The sequence below is a fragment of the Amblyomma americanum genome, chromosome 2 (assembly GCF_052857255.1).
Source record: "Amblyomma americanum isolate KBUSLIRL-KWMA chromosome 2, ASM5285725v1, whole genome shotgun sequence".
Taxonomy (NCBI): domain Eukaryota; kingdom Metazoa; phylum Arthropoda; class Arachnida; order Ixodida; family Ixodidae; genus Amblyomma; species Amblyomma americanum.
Window position 1 is genome coordinate 73,807,827 of NC_135498.1, and position 24,392 is coordinate 73,832,218.

General features: G+C 45.4%; 2 protein-coding genes across 2 annotated transcripts in view; both read left to right on the forward strand.

The window, feature by feature from the left end:
• Positions 1 to 4,414: 4,414 nt before the first annotated feature.
• On the forward strand, positions 4,415 to 6,235 carry LOC144121387 (uncharacterized). The gene is made up of 3 exons (XM_077654583.1): positions 4,415 to 4,484; positions 5,106 to 6,035; positions 6,117 to 6,235. The coding sequence occupies exons 1-3, from the start codon at positions 4,482 to 4,484 to the stop codon at positions 6,150 to 6,152; spliced, it is 969 nt and encodes a 322-aa protein (XP_077510709.1). The 5' UTR covers positions 4,415 to 4,481; the 3' UTR covers positions 6,153 to 6,235.
• Positions 6,236 to 12,468: 6,233 nt separating this feature from the next.
• Positions 12,469 to 24,392, forward strand: part of LOC144119765 (uncharacterized) — a 47,668-nt gene continuing 35,744 nt past the window's right edge. The window contains exons 1-3 of the mRNA XM_077652306.1: positions 12,469 to 12,574; positions 13,197 to 14,121; positions 14,762 to 14,814. Coding sequence (XP_077508432.1) covers positions 12,572 to 12,574; positions 13,197 to 14,121; positions 14,762 to 14,814 — 981 coding nt within the window. The 5' untranslated portion in view covers positions 12,469 to 12,571. The remainder of the gene's footprint in view (positions 12,575 to 13,196; positions 14,122 to 14,761; positions 14,815 to 24,392) is intronic.

Sequence of the window (24,392 nt, forward strand, 5' to 3'; positions counted from 1 at the left end):
CCATGAAAAAATTCCAATCGGGTCTTTTTATGGTCTGCAACTTTTGCCACCTGGTAGAGAACAACATATACCTTGAACCTTTAATTCGTTTTTTGGCTTCTGTAACTTAGTGCGAGCTGAGATTGAAACACTAGTGTTTCAGTGACGCGAAGCGCCTTAGCAGAATCGAAAGAATGAAACAAAGACGTTGTCCACAGCAAATCAACTGAGCATCCGAAAAAGGTAAGATCCCGTCCCGATCCTAGCCAGTCTGTATTCATTGCACTTCGCACAGTTATCGCGTAAAACTCAAACTGAATTTAATAATAATAATTGGTTTTTGGGGAAACGAAATGGCGCAGTATCTGTCTCATATATCTTTGGACACCTGAACCGCTCCGTAAGGGAAGGGACAAGGGAGGGAGTGAATTTCAAATTGAGCACTGTAGCGCACGTACCGCTCCAATACTGGTTCTTGCACGTATCACGCGAGAGCTTCAGCCAACACTGCCGGCGAAGGAAAAAAAAATTACGTTAGCACGCATGGCGCACAATATGTTTTTCTTTCGCCCTCAACGTGTTGCCCAATATTGCATTGCCCGTAACAAATGTGCGTGTGTGTGTGTGTGTGTGTGTGTGTGTGTGTGTGTGTGTGTGTGTGTGTGTGTGTGTGTGTGTGTGTGTGTGTGTGTGTGTGTGTGTGTGTGTGTGTGTGTGTGTGTGTGTGTGTGTGTGTGTGTGTGTGTGTGTGTGTGTGTGTGTGTGTGTGTGTGTGTGTGTGTGTGTGTGTGTGTGTGTGTGTGTGTGTTTGCGTGCGTGCGTGTGTGTGGTCGACAGATGAGCTGCCTGCCATGAAGCAGGCTTCAGACAAACAGGGAGACAAACACACAACGGCAAAATGCGTAAAATGGCCAGTATAAATGCTAACACACTGAAAAAAAGCCCACCCTGCCACTGCACCGTATAAATATCAAGAGAATTTACATCTAGGAGACTTACAGATGTTTGTTCCCAACTCTAAGAACTACAACATGCCATCATGTCTGCTTCCGATATTGGACGCACTTGTCTAAATCAGTTTGATAGGTGTCTGTAAGGCACTTGTGGCCTTGTTTGGAATCCTTCATTAAGTTTTGGACGTATTCACTGACGGCTTTGCGTACTACTTTAGTTGACACCCAGACAGCTAGAGCTCTGCAGTGGCCGCCCACATAGCCTCGCTGATAAAAAAAGGTCCACCTTCATCCCCATGGGTGCCAATCCCTAGCTGACCGTCAGCATGCATCAGGTTTCCTGGTTTGGGGAACCTCTTTGTGCAGGACAATAGATTCTCGTGGACCATCAATGTTCAAAATGCGCTCTGGAAACACGTTTTTTTTACGTTCGAAGATTTCGTTACAGAAGAATGGAGTCATGAGCCAGGGGTAAGCGGCATGTTGTGTACGCCTATCTACTCATTAAAAGCTTATCAGTAACATTTTATTGCGAAAGGGAATATAGAGAACTCGAATGTAAATTTCGCGAGCCATTTAATGAACTAACTTACTTCTCTTCTTCTCATATGACCAGGTATCCAGTTCAGAGTGATTGTATGGCTTTGGCTGCAATAATGAGATTTCACTAATATAATGATGTGGGGCTCTAGAACACCACGTACCGTATAGCGTATGGTTTTGCACGAGTCATTATCGATGTTGATATTGGTGTTGTGGCCTTTATGCAGCAGATAGTTTCGTGATGTGCCACATAGTTTCGCATGGGTTTCTAACGCTTTTGTATTGCGAGCGTGCAAGAACGGCCAAGCCGTGTGCACAGTTTCCTAGTTTATGTTATTGTTGGGGTTTGCTGCGGGGCGGTGGACAAGAGCCAGCTATAGGAGAGGGTGTTATCGAGCTGCCTTGCTTGTTATTCCCCAATGGACTTTTTTTTTGCTGTGGATTCGTCAGACCATGAGGATGAGGTTTCTTCAGTACTTTGATCAAAGTATAACATTAGAATTGCGTTACTATGTCTGTGACGAATAGGAGCATTTGCCTGGATTATCACCATTGGTATTTTCCTTCCTCATAGATTCAGTTCTGCAGGGCGTTGATTTCCTTTTTCTTTTCCGTTCCATTAAGCACAAAGGGAGCAAATAAGTGCGTGCTACAAGAACAGCACAAGAAGCTGCAAAAGTTTCTCCCAATTAGAACTGGCACATGATATATTTCAAGCACACTAACTCTAATAATTCGAACAAAATACTCTCCTATACATCGTAATGCATTCATACTGCGGATTGCGTGACGGAGCTCACTCTCCCAGCAATCCGGAAATCAGGGTAGACATACGCCATCTATACAGATCTAACAGTGTCATTGTCAGCTCTTAATTCCTTGATTATACCGCTCCTTAATAGAACAATTTTCTTCCCAATGATAAGGCAGGCAGATGACCACTCGGCCTCTCCCTATCAAAAGCTCCTTTTCACTGGACGTTAGTACTGGCCCCAAATAAACAAAATCTGCTTTACCGCCTCAGCAATTATTCTCCAGATTAAACACAACAAGAAAGGAAAGGAAAGGGCAATCTTCGTTCCATTTCGCAACAGAATCATGCCTATACGGCCGTGGGAAAAAGATGCATTCGCCCAGCGTAGCAGACGACAACTGGGCCGGTTGTCAAGACAGGTTGGAGTAGCAGGGCTTCAATATGGTGGCGTGCGACGACCATACGGTGAGGCTGCGATCTGATGCGTCTCCTCCCTGTGTTCATCGACAGCCACGTAAGAATTAGTGCAGTCGGCCGCAGTTTGTACTGTAGGCAAATTTTTCCAGAGCGGTTTCAAAAGCCAGGCCACACACCTACGCGCGTTTTGAAGGCAGAGTTCTTAAAAGGCAGAAGACTGCAAGTCGGCTATCGGGCAAGCTTCGATGGCAACACACCGTGATGCGAAGCAGGGATCATCATCGGTGAAAAATGGCACTAAGTAGTTCTGGATTTATAGATCAGAATGGCTGTTCTGGACAGAGAACGTGCTTTACACGTTGGGTCCATTTGCCACGTTGAATAATCAAGTGGCTATAGATACCTGCTGACTGCTTAACCATTTTGATAATTACCAGAATTTAAGGCTTCTGGGACCGAAAAAATACAGTAAATATTATGGACAGGTAATTATTTCGCGCTTTAACTGGCTGCACTTGGCACACATTCCTGACGCAGGCCCTGGCCAGAGGCACTAACATCACGGCGGCGTTATCCGCTCATCGCTCAAAAGTTAAAAGAAATATAGTGGAAGAAGCCCATAAACATGATTCACTAGAAATCAGTCGGGACAGCTTTTCACAATGATTTAATGATGATGATTGTAGGTGTCTCTTGAAAAAATGACCTTTATAGTTGGTGCGAAAAAATTCAGCGGCGTCGAACTGCTTGCTCCTTATAAGTATGGAGATCCGGAACAGTCGGACATTCAGGTGCGCCTTACGAAACAGATAATTACACTTGTGAAGGGTCACCATTGCAGCGCTTATCTGGAGGTCATTATTTGTCATGTTTACTTGTGTGTTAGCTCTGGGTTCCCGTTTGAGGGCAAAAAATATAAGGAGTGCGAGCTAAATTTAGCCACAGTTTTGACGGTTTCAACGTAAATAATAGGCAAAGAATAAATAATAACTTTTAAATTTTTGTTTTCTGAAGCTTTAGTTCGTCTTCAAAAACCGCTGGCTGCAATTTACCAAGCTTTATTCACCAGCTATATATGAATAGAAAAGCGATACCAGCTACCAGCACGTATCAGTCGCCCGGTGCACACGCATATCCCCTTCAGGGAAAACATTTGCGAATAAAATGATGCCCGATTACAGTGGTTAGTCGAAATGCGAATTAGGTGCGCTAGCAGTTCGGTTTTCTTTCGGTTCAGGTGTTCAGATCCAGTGTTCACAAAGGGCAGTTGTTCGGATAGCGATAATGAGTTAGTGTCCAGATATGCGGTATTGGCAACTTTCATCATTAATAGATCCCTGCGCGTCTTTCCTCTCCCCCCCCCTGCTTCTCTACCTTCTCCAAGACGTTGTCAATAGCAGAGCAACTGTGCACCCGAGTGATTTACGTTCCCGTACCGATCCTAGCCAGTCTGTCCTCATTGCACATCGCACGGTTTCCGCGTAAAACTCGAACTGAATTTTAAATTGACCACAGTAGCGCACGTACTGCTCCAATACTGGTTCTTGCATGTATCACGCGAGAGCTTCAGCCAAAACTGTCGGCAAAAAAAATTAAGTTAGAACGCATAGACCAGAATATGTGTTTCCTTCGCCCTCAACGTGTTGCCCAAGACTACCTGCTTTAAGCACAGGCGGCTAATAACGATTACCTTAGAAGTGCGTGCTGCCTACTCTCTCACCCATTCTAAGACCAGTTTTCGCTTGTTCTTGCACCCAACAACCCGTTATAAAAGGTTTTGCGCCAGCGGCCCGAATCAGAAGCGTCTGCTCCTCCATCGCATTAGGAACAACAAAATGGTTAGTCGCCATTCTGAATTCTATTCTCGCGCACCGCGGCTATGCACTGTGGTTAGAGTGGGGACACTCTGAGAAGCTGTAGACTTCGCAGTACACGCCGCCTTGCCACTGTTAAAAGTTTATAGAGGAAGACGAATTTTTTTTATCATAAGCAAAAGTCGAATAAATAGTTTCAGTCATGAAAAAAGAACTGGATGGAGAAATTCCTAAAAATTTTTACATTGCATATCATATCAAATATTATTTGAAGAAGTCTCACCTCTGAACTTCGCCACTGATAATCCAGGGGTACAACCGATACATTTCCCTTTATAGCTATTTCTCTTTTACTCCTCCTAGCCAGCCCTTTTATATTGCAAAATTCATATAATCAGCTATTATATGTACGTCATAATAAGAACTTTCCGCTGGTTAAGCAGATAAGCTGTAGATGACTGTCTACCGTCAATTTTTTGCATGACCTATTATCAATGCTTTTACATTGCTTGAAATCTTAAACATGCAGCCAAATTAATTCTTTGAAAACACTTTCTTAAATTTTCACCGCTGTACGTTGCGAGAAGACCTCGCAGCAGGAATGCCTATACATTGAGTTCTAACGCACCCCTTTATATCAACCAGATCCGTGCCTGCATCGTCCTCGCCCTGGCCACCAGCGCCCTTGCTGGCAACATTGGCCACTTTGGCGGCACCGGTGCCTACACCCTCGCCAGCAACCTCGGCTACGGCCTTGGTTACGGTAACCTCGGATACGCCGGTCTTGGCTATGGCGGCCTCGGCATCAGCCACTACGGTCTCTCCCACGGCATTGGCTACTCCGGCCTTACCGGCTACGGTCTTGGCTACGGTTACGGATATGCCCAGCCTGCCAGCTATGCTGTTGCCGCCCCAGCTGTTGCCCGCACCGTCTCCACTTACCACGCTGCTCCAGCCGTGGCTGCAGTTCACGCCGCCCCAGCTGTTGCCACCGTCGCCCACGCTGCTCCAGCCGTCGCCACCTACGCCGCTGCCCCAGCTGTCACCAGGGTCGCCACCTACGCCGCTGCCCCAGCCGTCAGCTATGCTGTTGCCCCAGCTGTGACCAAGGTTGTGCAGTCCGCTCCAGCCATCGCCACCTATTCTGCCCCAGCTGTCACCAGGGTCGCTACCAGCTATGCTGCCCCAGCTGTCACTGCTGTCCACGCTGCCCCAGCCGTTGCCACCTACGCTGCTGCCCCAGCTGTGACTGCTGTCCACGCTGCCCCTGCTGTTGCCACCTACGCTGCTGCCCCAGCTGTCACCGCCGTCCACGCTGCCCCAGCTGTGTCCACCGTCCACGCTACTCCAGCTGTCGCTGCCGTCCACGCTGCCCCAGCCATCGCCACCTATGGTACCTACGGTTCCTACGGTCTTGCCCACTCTGCCCCAGTCTACGGATACGGTGTTGGCTCCCTCGGCTATCGGTGTTGGCTCCTACGGTTATGGCCATGGCCTCCTCGGCTACGGCCTGAACTACGGCTACGGTCTCGGCAAGCCCACTCAGCTACGCTACCCTCCTCCGCAAGAAGAAGTGTAAGTATTCACAGAGATATGTCCAATCGCTTTTCGGTCAGCCCAGGAATTGCCTAATATGCACCTTTTTTCATATTGCAGAAATTCAACACTTTAGGACAAACGCACAAAGTTTGAAGAACACCGCAATGAAGGAGCTGATTTCAGGCTTCAATTACTTCTCGTAATAATGGCCAAGAAATAAACAGTTTTTCTATGGATCGTCTCTCTGGAAATTTTCTGTGCGTTGTGGCCTGTTGTGGTCCCACAGGACAATTCTTCCACCCTTTCATACGTGCCTTACACCATGATTGAATGTCTAGTTCTTGGAATTATTTATTAAACAGGGTTATTGATGGCTTCTTCTTTCTCATAAGCCTGTGATTCTAAATTGCACAATTCTCGCCTGAATTATGCCCAGGAGATTTCTTTCGATTTAAGACTATATGGGCAGTAATATCTGCCGTGTCATCGGTGCAGACTACACTGTAAATGTAGCATTCGCCCGATGGGCAAACCTTCGTCAAGGAAGCAATGGATCGTTTTATTTTCTTGAACAACACAGAACGTCAAAACACCCTGTCACGTTCTCGGTTCTTCTGAGACGATCTATGCGCAGGAAGCTTCTTTTAGAATACCTCGTAAAGAAGAATACCGACAGCGGCATAATAGCGGAGTTCAATGCCTGTAGAGCCGAAACTAGAACGCATTCAGATGCGACAAAGATGTGTATCTAGATTTGGTCCAGAAGAGCCTCACCCTGTATCCGCAGAATTTTGGCGGTATGCTGGCACAGGAGCCAAGCATCTCATTCCCTGCACTGCATCAATTTCAAGCGCCCGCAATGTTACTTACAGTTCAGAGAGTTTTGTGAGGATATGCATACTTTTTTCTTGCGTGTTCAGAGCAAATAACACTCCTTAGGAAAGTGGCGGCGCTAACCTGTTGTGCAGCCCAGATATAGTCTGAAAGATTTCAGCACTCTTTCTTTCCGCAAAGCATCAGTGATTTCAATAGCTTACCGGCTTCGTGGGTACGGTCTCATGACCTCATAAATTACCATTGGTAGTCTTTTTTCCTAGCTTCGTTTGTTAGCCTGTTTTTTCCCTTACCTGTCAGTTCCCGCTGTTCATGTTCTGCTTGCATTTTTGTGGAATTGCTCAATTTGTGATCGGTTTCTGTAATGCACTCCTGTTTGGGTCGCATGACCTGCATTATGTCACAAATAAGTAAATAAATATATAAATAATATTACTTACATTAGGACCACTGCGGGGGCTCAGTGGTTATGGCGCCCGGCTGCTTACCGGAAAGACGCGAATCCGATCATAGCCACGGCGGCCGAAATATGATGGAGGCCAAATTCTAGAGGCCCGTGTGCTCTGTGATGTCAGTGCGCGTTAAAGAACTCCAGATGGTCCAATTTTCTTAAGCCCTACAGTAAGGCGTCCCTCATAGCCGCAGTCGCTTTGGGACGTTAAATTCCTATTAACTTAATTACTGACGTCATCGGATATCTATCATGGAAAACGTCCCGTGGTACTGATTTCATCTCTGGTTTCTTCGCTAGGTATTGTTGGAATGTCCTGGCATCCCTTCTACTGGGAAATAATGAGGTATTCGCTTATTAGATAAACTTTTACCGCCGCTTGGAAATGGGCTCGCGCAGTGCCAGTTTTTAACGATGCAAAGGGCTGCTCGTGACAACTACAGGTTTATCTCCCTCTCGTCTTCCTTTGCTAACCTGCTGGAAATAGTCATACACTCAAAACTGTAGTTTTTTTAAAAAAACTACATAGTTGAATATGAGCCGTGCTTACAAACAGGTTGTTTTATTGAAACTAACGTTGTGCAATGTTTAAGTGGTGTTGATCCTGCATTCGTTTGGTGTGAGCAGGTGGCGGCTGTTCATTTTGATTGCAGCCTTACTAGATTGCTGCCTCCTTTTTGAAAACAGTAGAAAATATTTCAATGCATGCACCATTAAGGCTCGTTAGCAGGCTTATACACGTTAGACAAAGTCATGTGAGCTACGAAGTGCAAATATCTCCTGAATTTAGTGTCACATCCTGATTTCCACAGAGATCAAATTTGGGGCCTTCACTATTAAATTGATTCATCAATGACTTGATGAAGTTGTTGCTCACTCTCAGTTGTCTCACTACGCTGACGTTTTAAAGCTATTTCCTTAATCCGCTCCGCTCAAGACTCCAGGCTGATACAATGAGATTTGAGCTCTCCGCATAGGTGGTGTTCATGAAACATGTTAAACGTAAATGCAAATGAGAGCGTTATTATATCATTTGTGCGCCAAACCTACACCACTCAGTTTTCTTGAGCTCTGAACAAATTAGGCCATAGCGAGAATATCTGTTCTTCGTGACGTACGTATCCACTTACATGCAAAATTTACATTCTGGAGATCTAGACCAGAAGTCGTGCCGTGTTCAGCAATGTGGCCCGTGGATATATGGTTCTAAGTTGTACTGCATGCCCTGCTGCCCTGTGCTGGACCCTTGCTGTGCCGAAACTTGGGTATCCTTCCAATGTATGGCATTCTTGTTTTCTCACCACTTCGCAAGCCCTAAAAGAGGAGGACCGGCCGCCAGTGGAAAACGTCAGTAAAACGTTGGTTCATATTGCATTCCCCGCAACACGTGTGTATGTGTGTGTTCGTGTGTGTGTGTGTGCGTGTGTGCGTGTGCGTGTGTGCGTGTGTGTGTGTGTGTGTGTGTGCGTGTGCGTGTGTGCGTGTGTGTGTGTGTGTGTGTGTGTGTGTGTGTGTGTGTGTGTGCGTGCGTGCGTGCGTGCGTGCGTGCGTGCGTGCGTGTGTGCGTGCGTGCGTGCGTGTGTGTGCGTGCGCGCACGCGCGTGTGTGTGTGGGGGGGGGGGTCGACAGATGTGCTGCCTGCCATAAAGCAGGCTTCAGACAAACAGGGAGACGAACACACAACGGCAAAATGCGGAAAATGGCCAGTATATATGCTAACACACTCAAAATAAATCCGGCCGTGCCGCTGCAACGTATAAATATCAAGCGAATTTACATTTAGGAGACTTAAAAATGTTTCTTCCTATTTCTAAGAAGAACAACATGCAATCATGTCTGCTTTCGATAGTGGACGCACATGTCTAAATCAGTTTGATAGGTGTTTTTCAGGCACTTCTGACGTTCTTGGGAACAGTTCAGTAAGTTTTGGGCGTATTCACTGACGGCTTTGCGTACTGCTTTAGTTGACACCCAGGCAACTAGAGCTCTGCAGTGGCCACCCACATAGCCTTGCTGAGAAAAGAGGTCCATCTTCGTCCCCATGGGTGCCAATCCCTAACTGACATTGCCATGCATCACGTCTCCTGGTTTCGGGAACCTGTTTGTGCAAGACAATATATTCTCATGGACCATCAGTATTGAAAATGCGCTCTGGAAACACGTTTTTTTACGTTTGAAGGTTTCCTTATAGAATAATGGTGTCATGAGCCAGAGGTCAGCTGCGTGTAGTGTGCGCCTATTTGCTCATTAACATTTTGTCAGTAACATTTTTTTGCGCAAGGGGATATAGGGAAATCGAATGTAAATTTCTCGAGTCATTTGATGAACCAACTTACTTCTCTTCTTTTCCTTATCACCAGGTATCCTGTTCAGAGTGATTGTATTGCTTTGGCTGCAATATCTTATTTATTTATATAATTATGTGGGGCTCTACTAGACCGCGTTCCATATAGCGTAGGGTTTGCACGAGTCATTATGGATGTTGTTGATGGTGTTGTTGTCTTTATTCAGTAGACATGTTCCTGATACGCCACATAGTTTTGCATGGGTTTCTAACGCTTTTGTAATGCGAGCGTGCAAGAACGGCTAAGCCATGTGTACAGTTTCGTAGTTTATGTTATTGTTGGGGTTTGCTGCGGGGCGGTGTACAAGAGCCAGCTACAGGAGAGGGTGGTATCGAGCTGGCTGGATTGTTATTCCCCAATTGATTTTTTTTTCCTGTGGATTCGTCAGACCATGAGGATGAGGTTTTTTTCAGTACTTTGATCAAAGTATAACATCAGAATTGCGTTACTATGTCTGTGACGAATAGGAGCATTTGCCTGGATTATCACCACTGGTATTTTCTTTCCTCATAGGTTCCGTTAAGCAGGGCGTAGATTTTCTTTTTCTTTTCAGTTTCATTAAGCACACAGGAAGCAAAGAAGTGATTGCTACAAGAACACCACAAGAATCTGCAAAATTTTCTCCAAATTGCAACTGGCACAACATATAAATCAAGCACACTTACTATAATAAGTCCAAAATATTACTCTTCTATACATCGCAATGCATTCATACTGCAGATTGCGTGACGCAGCAAACTCTCCCAGCAATCCGGAAATCAGGGTAGACATACGCCATCTATACAGATCTAACAGTGTCATTGTCGGCTCTTATTTTCATGATCATACCCCGTCTTAATAGAATAATTTTCTTCCCACGGATAAGGCATACCGGTGACCATTCGGTCTCTCCCAATCAAAAGCTCCTTTTCACAGGACGTCAGTACTGGCCCCGAATAAACAAAATCTGCGTTACCTCTTCAGCAATTATTCTCCAGATTACACACAACGGGAAAGGAAAGGACGATCTTCGTTCCGTTTCGGAACGGAATCATGCTTAAACGGCAGTGAGAAAAATATGCATTCGCCCAGCGTAGCAGACGACAACTGGGCCGGTTGTCAGGACAGGTTGGAGTAGCAGGGCTTCAATATGGTGGCGTGCGACGACCATACGGTGAGGCTTCGATCTGATGTGTCTCCTCACTCTGTTCATCGACAACCACGAAAGAATTAGGGCATTTGGCCGCAGTTTGTACTGTAGGCAAGTGTTTCCATAGCGGTTTCAAAAGCCAGACCAAACACCAACGCGCGTATTGAAGGCAGAGTTCTTAAAAGGCAGAAGACTGCAAGTCGGCTATCGGGCAAGCTTCGATGGCAACACAGCGTGAGGCGATTCAGGGATCATCATGCGTGAAAAGTGGCACTAAGTAGTTCTGAATTTATAGATCAGAATGGCTGTTCTGGACAGAGAACGTGCTTTACACGTTGGGTCCATTTGCCACGTTGAATAATCAAGTGGCTATAGATACTTGCTGACTGCTTAACCATTTTGATAATTACCAGAATTTAAGGCTTTTGCGACCGAAAAAACACAGTAAATATTATGGGCAGGTAATTATTTCGCGCTTTAACTGGCTGCAATTGGCACGCATTCCTTACGCAGGCCCTGGCCAGAGGCAATCACTTCACTGCGGTGTTGTCCGCTCTTCACTCAGAAGTTAAAAGAAAAATAGTGGAAGAAGCCATTAAACATGATTCACTAGAAATCAGTCGGGAGAGCTTTTCACAATGATTTAATGACGATGAATGTAGGAGTCTCTTGAAAAAATGACCTCTATAGTTGGTGCGAGAAAATGCAGCGGCTTCGATCTGCTTGCTCCTTATACGAAAGGAGAAAAGGAACAGTCGGACATTCAGGTACGCCTTGCGAAACAGATAATTACACTTGTGAAGGGTCACCATTGCAGCGCTTATCTGGAGGTCATTATTTGTCATGTTTACTTGTGTGTTAGCTCTGGGTTCTCGTTTGAGGGCAAAAAATATAAGGAGTGCGAGCTAAATTTAGCCACGGTTTTGACGGTTTCAACGTAAATAATAAGCAAAGAATAAATAATAACTTTTAAATTTTTGTTTTCTGAAGCTTTAGTTCGTCTTCAAAAACCGCTGGCTGCAATTTACCAAGCTTTATTCCCCAGCTATATATGAATACAAAAGCGATAGCAGCTACCAGCACGTATCTGTCGCCCGGCGCACACGCATATCCCCATCAGGGAAAACATTTGCGAATAAAATGATGCCCGATTACAGTGGTTAGTCGAAATGCGAATTAGGTGCGCTAGCAGTTCGGTTTTCTTTCGGTTCAGGTGTTCAGATCCAGTGTTCACAAAGGGCAGTTGTTCGGATAGCGATAATGGGTTAGTGTCCAGATATGCGGTATTGGCAACTTTCTTCATTAATAGATCCCTGCGCGTCTTTCCTCTCCCCCCTGCTTCTCTACCTTCTCCAAGACGTTGTCAATAGCAGAGCAACTGTGCACCCGAGTGATTTACGTTCCCGTACCGATCCTTGCCAGTCTGTCCTCATTGCACTTCGCACGGTTTCCGCGTAAAACTCGAACTGAATTTCAAATTGACCACAGTAGCGCACGTACTGCTCCAATACTGGTTCTTGCATGTATCACGCGAGCGCTTCAGCCATGACTGCCGGCAAAGGAAAAAAAATTAAGTTAGAACGCATGAAGCAGAATATGTGTTTCCTTCGCCCTCAACGTGTTGCCCAAGACTACCTGCTTTAAGCACAGGCGGCTAATAACGATTACCTTAAAAGTGGGTGCTGCCTACTCTCTCACCCATCCTAAGACCAGTTTTCGCTTGTTCTTGCACCCAACAACCCGCTATAAAAGGATTCGCGCCAGCGGCCCGAATCAGAAGCGTCTGCTCCTCCATCGCATTAGGAACAACAAAATGGTTAGTCGCCATTCTGAATTCTATTCTCGCGCTCCGCGGTTATGCACTGTGGTTAGAGTGTGGACACTCTGAGAAGCTGTAGATTTCGCAGTACATGCCGCCTTGCCACAGTTAAATGTTTATTGAGGAAGACGAATTTTTGTTCATCTTAAGCACAAGTAGCATAAATATTTTCAGTCATGAAAAAAGAACTGGATAGAAAAATTCATATGAATCTTTATATTGCATATCATATCACATATTATTTGAAAAAGTCTTACCTCTGAACATCGCCACTGATAATCCAGGGGTACAATGTATACATTTCCCTTTATAGTTATTTCTCTTTCACTCCTCCTAGCCGGACCTTTTAAAATGCAAAATTCATATAACAATCTATTATAGGTACGTTATAATAAAAACTTTCCGCTGCCTAAGCAGATAAGCTGTAGATGACTGTCTACCGTCAATTCTTTGCATGACCTACTCTCAATGCTTTTAAATTGTCTGAAATCTTAAACATGCAGCGAAATTAATTCTTTGATAACATTTTCCTAAATTTTCATCGCTGTACCTTGCGAGAATACCTCGCAGCAGGAATGCCTATATATTGAGTTGTAACGCAACACTTTATATCAACCAGATCCGTGCCTGCATCGTTCTCGCCCTGGCCACCAGCGCCCTTGCTGGCAACATTGGCCACTTTGGCACCGGTGCCTACACCCTCGCCAGCAACCTCGGCTACGGCCTTGGTTACGGTAACCTCGGCTACGCTGGTCTTGGCTATGGCGGCCTCGGCATCAGCCACTACGGTCTCTCCCATGGCATTGGCTACTCCGGCCTTACCGGCTACGGTCTTGGCTACGGTTACGGATATGCCCAGCCTGCCAGCTACGCTGTTGCCACCCCAGCTGTTGCCCGCACCGTCTCCACCTACCACGCTGCTCCAGCCGTGACTGCCGTTCACGCCGCCCCAGCTGTTGCCACCGTCGCCCACGCCGCTCCAGCCGTCGCCACCTACGCCGCTGCCCCAGCTGTCACCAGGGTCGCCACCTACGCCGCTGCTCCAGCCGTCAGCTATGCTGTTGCCCCAGCTGTGACCAAGGTTGTGCAGTCCGCTCCAGCCATCGCCACCTATTCTGCCCCAGCTGTCACCAGGGTCGCCACCAGCTATGCTGCCCCAGCTGTCACTGCTGTCCACGCTGCCCCAGCCGTCGCCACCTACGCTGCTGCCCCAGCTGTGACTGCTGTCCACGCTGCCCCAGCTGTTGCCACCTACGCTGCTGCCCCAGCTGTCACCGCCGTCCACGCTGCCCCAGCTGTGGCCACCGTCCACGCTGCTCCAGCTGTCGCTGCCGTCCACGCTGCCCCAGCCGTCGCTACCTATGGTACCTACGGTTCCTACGGTCTTGCCCACTCTTCCCCAGTCTACGGATACGGTGTTGGCTCCCTCGGCTATGGTGTTGGCTCCTACGGTTACGGCCATGGCCTCCTCGGCTACGGCCTCAACTATGGCTACGGTCTCGGCAGCCCACTCAGCTACGCTACCCTCCTCCGCAAGAAGAAGTGTAAGTATTCACAAAGATGTGTCCAACGGCCATCCGTTCTTCCCGGGAGTTTCCTAATATGAACCTCTTTTTCATATTGCAGGAACTCCGTACTTTTTAGACAACGCATCAAGTTTGAAGCACACCACAATGGAGGAGCAGACTTCGCGGCTTCTATTAGTTTTCCTGCTAATGGCCAAGAAATAAACTGCTTGACTGGAGGTATTCTGTCTTAGTTTTCTTTGGGGTGATAGCTACCAGTCGTTTGCGCAAAGATCAAGCGGAATTACTTCAACGAGAATTACAAGAACGACACTGTTTCGTTACTTGCTCCATTGCAAGAGAAACATGCACTCATTCTTGCTATTGGTAGTGTATGCAGTTATCAATACAGTTTCATACGCTTCCGCACGCCAGTTCTTATTTTCACTGACAAGCTTTCAGCAACCTTTGGTCACAATGGGTGACGATTTTGTATGTCACATTATTTGCGACACAAAGCAACTAGACATTTTATGTTCTTAGCGAACTGGCCTGGCTTAGAAGGGCGGCCTATCTTAGCCGATTACTGACAAGAAACCCTCCTCCGATCTCTTGTCTAGGGAACTTCGAGTGTCAAAATGCGTTCTCGAAAAACATTTTGCTGCCCTGCGCTGTTTAGTAACAGAAGATGGAGTCGTGCGATTTGCGGCCAGGTGTGTAGTGCTCGACAAGGTATGTTGTAACACAGGTAATAACAAGGTAACAGGTTGTAAAAGGTTGTATGTATGTATGTATGTATGTATGTATGTATGTATGTATGTATGTATGTATGTATGTATGTATGTATGTATGTATGTATGTATGTATGTATGTATGTATGTATGTATGTATGTATGTATGTATGTATGTATGTATGTATGTATGTATGTATGTATGTATGTATGTATGTATGTATGTATGTATGTATGTATGTATGTATGTATGTATGTATGTATGTATGTATGTATGTATGAGTGTGTGTGTGTGTGTCACAACGGCAAAACGCGAAAAATGGCCAGTATAAATGCTAACGCACTGAAAAAAAATTCCACCCTGCCGCTGCACCGCATAAATATCAAGCAAATTTATATCTAGGAGACTTACAGGGGTTTTGCCAACTCTAAGAACTACAACATGCCATCATGTCTGCTTCCGATAGTGGACGCACATGTCTAAATCAGTTTGATAAGTGTCTGTAATTCACTTGTGACCTTGTTGGGAATCCTTCATTAAGTTTTGGACTGACGGCTTTGGGTACTGACGGCTGACACTGACGGCTTTGCGTACTGCTTTACTTGACACCGAGGAGAATAGAGCTCTGCAGTGGCCACCCACATAGCCTTGCTGAGAAAGAAGGTCTATCTTCATCGCCATGGGTGCCAATCCCTAGCTCACAGTCAGCATGCATCAGGTCTCCTGATTTCGGGAACCTGCTTGTGCAAGACAATATGGACCATCAATATTCAAAATGCGCTCTGGAAACACGTTTTTTTTTCATTCGAAGGTTTCGCTGCAGAAGATTAGAGTCATGAGCCAGACGTAAGAGGCGTGTAGTGTACGTTTATCTACTAATTAAAACTTTGTCAGTAACATTTTATTGCAAAAGAGCATATAGAGAACTCGAATGTAATTTTCGCGAGCCATTTGATGAATCAACTTACTTCTCTTCTTCTGCTTATGACCAAGTATCCAGTTCAGAGTGATTGTATTGTTTTGGATGCAATAATTGGATTTCACTAATAATATGATGTGGGGCTCTAGAAAACCACGTACTAACGCTCATTGAAAAGCGGCGCTTCACTGCTGACGCGCACTTGTCACCGACCACATCCAGGCGAAGCAAATTACTTCGAGGAAAAGAAAATCAGGAATAACAGATATAACGGTCCATAATAGCAGCGTAACGCTAGTTTTTTTAGTCTAACAAGTGTGAACATAACAAGGAATCTAATTTTATCCACCCGCTCATCCTTCATTTTATGCAAGTACGTTCTAGCAACGATTGAAATATTAATCTTTCAGTATCACGAAGCGTCTTACTATAATTGCAAGAATGAAAAAAAGACATAGTCCCGCTTTCACAGCTCCGGAGAAATGTGAGGCGCCCTCCCGAGCCGAGTCGGAAGTATGGTGGAGTTTGCCGCCCAGCGTTAGGTAGCTTACGTTCGGCGTTGTGATTGAGACAAAGACACAAATTCGGACAACATATATTCGGAGGAAAAACACATGCTTGGAAATAAAAGGCGCCGTTTATTTAATCAAGCAAGGTGATGTGAAGTCCGATAAAAGTGCAATATGTGTGCGTTTTTAAATTATCCTGCAGGAGCACATGCAGAGTACATGCAAGCGATTTGAATGTAAAGAAAAAAAACACGAATAGTTAAATGGAGCGCAAAAGTTCAGATCGATGGGAAGTCGAAAATGAGCACACTGCGACATTCCATTCCCTATGACACGGAGCTGTTCTGGAAGGCGAATAACCTTCCTGAATTGCATGCGGGTTGTAGACGGAGATGCATTGTTCTCGGCGGCATTGAGTCCCACGAATGTTCGGCGGAGGTACTGCTGCCCACAAGACCGGCCTGAAGTGGGTAACAGTTATGCCTCGCTCTATAAGTTTTGTGTCGGACACCGCAGACATTCGTGAACATCCTCTTTTGTTCGTCAATCACTAAACCCTTCAAACACAAGGCACATATACACGCCACACTTCTCCTGCGATTGGCCTTCATGTCGCAGTTTGACGATGATCAATTCCGTTTCGCCCGATTTAGGGTTTTTTTTTACCACAGAAAAATTAAATGACCAAAGCCAACGCGATACGCACACTAACTTTCCTTCGGCTAGGGGTCACATTCTAGGCAAGAAAATAAACATACAAGCAAAGAAGCCACACGCACCGCCTCTTCCGCATCCGGTGGTAACTACTGTAAAAACTAACGACTAATACCTCCGGCCTGAGAACGCACAATCATGGGGAAATTTTTGCGGGATGTCGGTTCGCGGATAATACCTTATTGCTATGCGCTCGAGGCAACGAGGTGAAGAACAGAACTGAAGCAGGAGAGAACAAGTTTGCTCGGGCCTCTAAAAAATGGCAGCAGGCTGATCAGCGAGACAACACCGAAATTATCGTTTTCCCGAGAATCGGCATTCTGCAAACTTTTCTCCATGAGTGCTCGCAATGGACACAACTGCATCATAAATATTACCGTACATGAATGCTACAAACACGGGAAGCCTAAAGATGGTTAATTAAACAAGATATTAAACTACATAATGCGGCCACTTTTGTGACACCAGTGCAAAGAAAATCTGTATCCGATTTATTTATTTATTTATTTATTTATTTATTTATTTATTGTACCCTCAGGGCCCGAAGGCATTACAGAGGGGAGTGGGAATACATAAAAATTCAGCCTAAACAGCAACAACAATAGGGAAAACAAAAATAAACCAGGAATACATAAAAAGTGAAAACACAGGAAGGCAATAAGATTAGAATGCAGTGGGGATATATTAAAACAGTGTGTAGACAGTAAAAAGGCAATTTTTATACAGTAATAAACGACACATACTCAGAAAGAAACATTAAGGACTTTACGAAATGCATTGTTATCGGAAATACCTGCGATGTCGTGGGGAAGGTGATTCCAGCTGACACAAGTTCGGGGTATGAATGAGTCATGAAAACATTTGGTGTGACAAGATGGGATTCCAACTTTATGACGGCGATCAACGCGTGCTGATATGTAACATGGTCTAGACAGTAACTTAGGATTGAGAAAGCTGTTGTGGTAAATTTTATGAAAGAGACACAATGAGGCTATTGATCTGCGGTGGGAAAGAAGTGGTAGGGACAAACTTGATTTCATGGCGGTTACACTGCTTGTTCGGTGATAATTAGAAAGAATGAAACGGCATGCGCGGTTCTGTACAGCTTCCAAATCTGAAACGAGTGAATCGATGCCAGGGCTCCAGACAGGTGCAGCACAGGGTAAGCTGCCACCCCAGTCCTTGCAATGTTAACTGCGCTGCGCACGGTTTCCGTGTAGAACTCAGCAGGAATTTTAAATTGCACTGTCGCGTTCGTGCCCCTCCGATACTGATTCTAGCCCGCGTAACGCGAGAGCTTCACGCAACAGGCAAGCGAAGCAAAAAAAAAAAATAAGTTAGGAGGGATTGCGTAGAATATGAATTCCCTTAAGCCTGAAACAGGTTGCCGAAGACTCCCTTCTTAAACGACCGACGACTATTAACTATTATTTTGTACAGGGAATCAGTGTGTAAAATGATTGTTTCTTCTGCCAATAACAATTAGTTGAGAGTAGCGCTCTTTCGTCCTGTGTTCTGTCCTCGTCCTTTCTTAGTTGTTTTGCGCTAAATGTATTCCTTTTCAGCGATATCACCGAGCATCTGGAGTTTTGCTGGCGCAGAAGCCAAGCATCCTGCTCCCCGCAGAACATTAATTTCGAGCGTCGGCATTTTTGCTGACGGCAGAGAATTTATAGCTCTCCTCTGTGTTCGCATAGAATAACACTGCTCTGGAAACCAACCGTGCATACTCAGTAATGCAGCTCAGAGATTGCCTATAAGGTGTTACTTACGAAGACATGTACCATCGGAAACATCCTATGGCGCTGACACCATCGCTCCTTTAATAGCTTAGTGTTCTTGCGATCTCCTGGCATCTCTTTTACTCCATATATATTGGAATGTTCGATTATTAGGCCAACTTTTCCCGCCGCTTGGAAAGAAGTTCTCGCAGTACTAGTTTTTAACATCGGAGCGCGCACTGCCCCTGACAACTACAGGCCTCTATCCCTAAGCTTTTCGAGATAGCCATTCATTGACAAATACGACCATTCATCATTCATCAGGGCTAACGAACAGGCTGTTCTCGTGAAACTAACGTTGTGAAACTTATAAGTAGTGTTGCTCTTGCAGTCTCCTACAGTGAGCAGTTTTCTTTTGTTTATTTTGATTGCAGCCAGGTCTTTGAAGTAGCAGACCACTGCGTTCTTCTTGAAAAGCGCTCGAAGTATAGCCGTGGAAAGCCGAGTTGCAGCTCGTTTGTCGGCTACCTACAATGTAGACGAAGTCGTGTGAGCTGTGGCAGACAAAAGACTTGTCTTTTATGAACTCCAGGTGGTCGAAATTCCTGGAGCTCTTCACTACGGCGTCTCTCATAGCCTTAGTCGCTTTGGGACGTTAAACCCCATAAAATAAACATAAACTAATAAACTTTTAATGTCACATTTTGGAATCCCACAGGTCAAATTTGTTGCCTTTGCTATTCAATCTCTTCATCAATGACCTTTACGAAATTGTTCCTTGCTCTCGTATGTACCAGTACGCTAACGACCTAAAGATAATCCGTTAATCCCCCGTGACTGCAGCTTTAATACAAGACCACGTGAAGCGACTGCACAGGCGGTGTTCGTAAAACAAGTTCAAATTCAATGGAGATAAGACGGTTGCTGCACAATTTTTGCACAATACCTACCCCGTTCAGATTTCTTAAGCTCTTAACTATCAGACTATTGCGAGGATGCCTTCACATCGCGACTTATTTGTCCGCTTAGGTAATAAGTTGTATTTTTCGCCTCGCATTCACGTGTAAGGTGAACCGTGTGTGCAGAGTTCTACGTAGCACATACTGCATGGCGTGTTGCCCTCTGTCGTACCCGAGAACAATTTATAAAACTCGATTGTCCGCACCTCTTCGCAAACCCTCAAATACTGCAGAAATGGATTGCGAAAAATGTAATGGGCTGTTCGATTTGATTACCGGGGCGATTAGAGTGCTGCCCAATGCACTCTGGGACTAACCGACTTGCAGACTACATGCAGTCATGGAACCAGGTCCTTCTCTTTAAATGTTTCAATATACGCACTGACATTGCAATTTTGATCAAGCTTCGGGTGCCTTGTCGTTTCATGCGACAGAGTCCTGTGTTTGGCGCGTCGTCGTTCAAACCAAGTCTCATTTAGTGAATTATGCGTACGTAAAAGACCTATGAACCGTGTGGTCCAAATATCCTTCATCAGGATTTTATATTCCCGAGACGAAATATGGTGTGCCCACTGAGACTCGGAATCTTTTCAGCGGCTAACTGTTTCGACCACTCATTGCCACGTTCGTCGGCAGCGTTTAAATTGCTTTTTTGCTATCTTTTTCTCGTTCTTTGTATTGCTCATTTCTCTTTCACAGTCATAATTAGGACACTGCAAATAGCCTATTGCTGTAATGGGCACCTGAAGGTAAATAAATGCAAATTTAAATAACTACCGTGCCGCTGCACGGCCATAAATATCAATGGAATTTATATCAAGGAGACTGACGAATGTTTGTTCCGCACTCTGTGAACAACGTGCACTCATTTCTGCTTCTGACAGTGGACGAAGAAGTCTAAATCAGATTGATAGATGTTTATAAAGCAGTCATGGCATGGCTTGAGAACCTTTCATTAAGCTTTGGCAATAATGACAAACGACTTTGCGTACTACTTTATTTGAGCCACAAAGCGACAGCAGGTGTGCAGTAGTCACCTATTTAGCCGAGTTGAATACGGCGGGCCACCTGCATACTCAAAAGTGGCGATTTCGACATGACAGGGAACCCCCATCAGGTCTCCTGTTCTCGGGGACCTCGAATTGCGTTACAATATATTCTCATGGACCATCCATTTTAAAAAATATTCTCTGAAAGTAGATTTCTTTACGTTAGGCGGTTCCGCTACCGAACAATAGAATCCTGGGCCCGAGTCAAGTTGCGTAAAATGTACGCCAATTTCCTCTTTATATGTCATGGCGTCGGTCGATGACATTTTATTCGGAAAGGTGATAGAAAGAACTGGGTTGTTAATTTCGCGCGCTATTTGACGAGCCAACTCACTTCTCTTCATCTGCTTATGAGCAAGTATTCAGTGCAGGGTGATTGTATTGCTATGATTGCAAGTAAGGGATACTATTAATATGAACAGGTGGCGTTCTACTATTTCGCGATCCGTATTGTATATGGCTTTGCATGAGCCGTTAATGAAGTTAATGATTGTGCTCTTGTCTATGTTAAGCACATATGTTTCTTCCATGCCATATATTACCGCGTGGGTTTATAGCACGGTTATATAGGGGGCTTGCAAAAATGGCCAAGGCGTGTGTTTTACTGCGTTTGCTTGTCCGAGAGCTATATCGCCTACGCGATTAACCGCATTTTCGACACCCCATGTGCGTCTATATACAGCTTCTTTCTGCCATGGTGCTTTGAATGAGATTCACGACGTCCTTATTAGAGGTGTCGCGTCAATTTTTCTGGTATGCTTGGGTATGTGATGTCGCCCATTAGATATTGGGCGCTGACTAAACGGCGTCAGCTGTGCGGGCTGATCCCTGTTCTTTTTGAGTATGTTAATCCGGCAAAGGTGTGGCATAAGCCCGTCGTTTAGAGTCCTTGATCCCAAGCGTATATGTGCTTTCCGTGGCGGCTTTGTGTTGAACGTTGCACGCTGATCACAGTTCACGTGTTCGTGTAAATGTCGATGTTATGGGCGCGGCCTTTCTTTATACAAGATTCAGCTATTAAAGAGGGTGGCATCGATTTTCCTTGCTTTTTCTTCACTAAGGCCTTTTTTTATCGCAGCATAGTGAAAGGCTCCGTGCAACAGAAAATCCAGTGTCGGAGTTGTGAGCGAAAAATCACGAGCGTGTATCTTCCAGGTGGTCCACCTGCAAGCTAGGTGGCCCACAGGCGGGCCACCTAAGTCACGTGACCTTGAGGCGTCATCACAACTTCCCACCGGATAGTGCGAAAGTGCCCACCGTGGCAGTTGGCAATTAATGATTACGCCCTCGCGAAGATCAACCTGGGTAGCACTAGGCCCACCGCTGAGAGCACCTGCTATCGCAGGACAATAGCCCGTCACTTAAACGCTGCACCACTTCGCCAGGAGATGGATAAGGACTCCCTAGAATCTACGAATCTAAAGTAGACATGACCTCCTAGAACTATGGCAATTAACCCACTGCACTATCGCGTCATACCCTTACGGCGCAGCTTAACTGTCTCCACAAGTTTTTTTCTTTTCTGCGGATTCGTCGGGTTATGTGGATGAGGTGTGCGCAGTACTTTAAACATTGTATATTGTTTGAGGTCCGTAATAATATATGTGTGTGATGAATAGTGATCTCCAGGATGTCAACAGTGCAATTTCATTTCCTCTCAGTTTCAGCTTTTCAGGGCGTTGATTTTCTTTCTCCGTTCTGTTTATTAACCTTAAAGAGAGAAAATAACATAACGCTGCAAGAGCATGAAAGAAAACCACGCAATCTTCTTCCAGCCGCGCCCTGCGCATAACACAAAACAAGCAAACATCTTCAACCATGACAACAATAACGTTCTCCTAATCATCCTAATACCCTCTAACATGGATTAAGTAACACAGCTCACTGTCCCAACTCTGCGGAGATCAGTACACATACGCAACTCGTATACAGATGTAACCCTGTCATTATTCCCTCTCAATTTCCTCATCCGTCAACTTCTTACTAGAATGCTTTGCTTCACTGAGATCCGGCCGACAGATGATCTCTCGGCATCCACCAATCAAGTGCTCTGTTTCACTAGACGTTAGTACTAGCCACAAATAAAAAAATTCGGTTTTACCTACTCAGCAATGTCTCCAGGTTACCCAATGCGGGAAAAGAAAACCACGACATTCGTCCTGTTTTAAACGATTTAAGCTTCAACTGATTTTATAACTCAGTGTGGGACGTATCCCAACCGCCGGTAGAGCGATCCAATATGCCCCTGGATAACTACAGTATCATTAATGCGATAAAAATGAAAGGCGCGTGGTACCGAAAATGGCAGGCGAAAAAAGCAACTTCTACCTGCAAACATTTCATGCTACGAGGAAAAAATGTGGTAGATATGATAAGAAAAAGAAAAAAGAGATTAATGCTCCACTTGTGCAACCGGTCCAAGGATATACGAAAAAAATTTGCGAGGTTGTTCATCAAAAAAATTCGGGAGCGGGGGGGGGGGGGGGGGGGGGATGGAGGGTGTGCTTTTTCGACATAAAGTGCAGTGAGGCAAAAGGCTTTAGCGTGGTGTTGCTGCTTGTGTCGATGATGTGTGGTGAATATGTTGATTAAAGACTGCAAAGAGCGTTTAGGCGGCATCCTTCCATATCGGCCTTCAGGAGGCGTCTGGCAAGATTGCCTGGGGAGCGCTCCGCTCGAACTATTGTGGCGCCACTCAATAGCGTCACACGCTCATCAGTCACGCGGCTTTATCATTTTTTTTTTGCGATGCCACCAGACTTATCTCTTTTGATGGCGACTGCGCGCCACTGCTTCCACATTTTTTCAGACTGTTGTAGTTGCTCTGGGGACTTTTCTCGATGACGTAATCGCTTTGAGAGCTATAGCGTGACACTTTTCTCCGAACATCCCCGCTGGTGAATCATGAGCCTCTAAAGGCTTTAGCCTTGAACAAGAAAAACCGCGTAAAAAAACTCACAGGATGGTTACGAGTGTGTAACCCGAGATTCAGCGATAACTGCTCAGATGTTTAGATTTGGGGATATTTTTAGGTAGAAAAGATAGTGATGTCATATTGCTCTGGTGTAGCGGTCAAGTGATGCACCCCTGCACTGGCAGGCGACTGTTGCAAACAGAGTCACCCGTAGGCTTATGCACACCAGCCAGGTTGACAGTGATATAAGGTGAGTGCGTTAATGACCGATGGGTGTGTCATTAACGCGTCCACCGGTTACGCCGACGACGACGAGAAAGCCAGGGACGGGCGCCTTACTGCTCTCCCTGTAAAAACTACAGCTCCTTTGGCGATAACAGTGCCGTAGAAAATTTCATAGGTTACTTTAATATTTAATTTTAATAGTTAAAAGATACCTAATCATGCGAGGAAATTTGTTTCGTAAACCACGCGCAGATTTACTCAGGTCTGGCGACCGGGCCTTACTCCTGTTCTCGGTGGCAGAGAAAATGTTCAGGAATAGGCAAGGAAAGAACCAAGCCTCAAAGGATGGAAGGGTTCGCCTTGAAAGGGTGCCTGTATTGCCCTAAGTCTAAGCAGTGTCACTAAATGCAAAAAAAATTTTTGAAAAAGGGCAGGGGTAGACGCTAAATCACCTGCTCCTCACCGTCTTTCTAGACTTAGCTTGCGGGTCAATAGATCAATAGACGGGGGACGATAAAGAAATGACGGCGCATTTTTTGGTTGTTGCATTGTTCCAGCATTGATAATC

Bases quoted from the DNA above. Each gene is read 5' to 3' on its own strand.
- LOC144121387 (XM_077654583.1), top strand. The intron at 6,036-6,116 runs GTAAGTATTCAC...TTCATATTGCAG, and splicing joins CCTCCTCCGCAAGAAGAAGT to AAATTCAACACTTTAGGACA.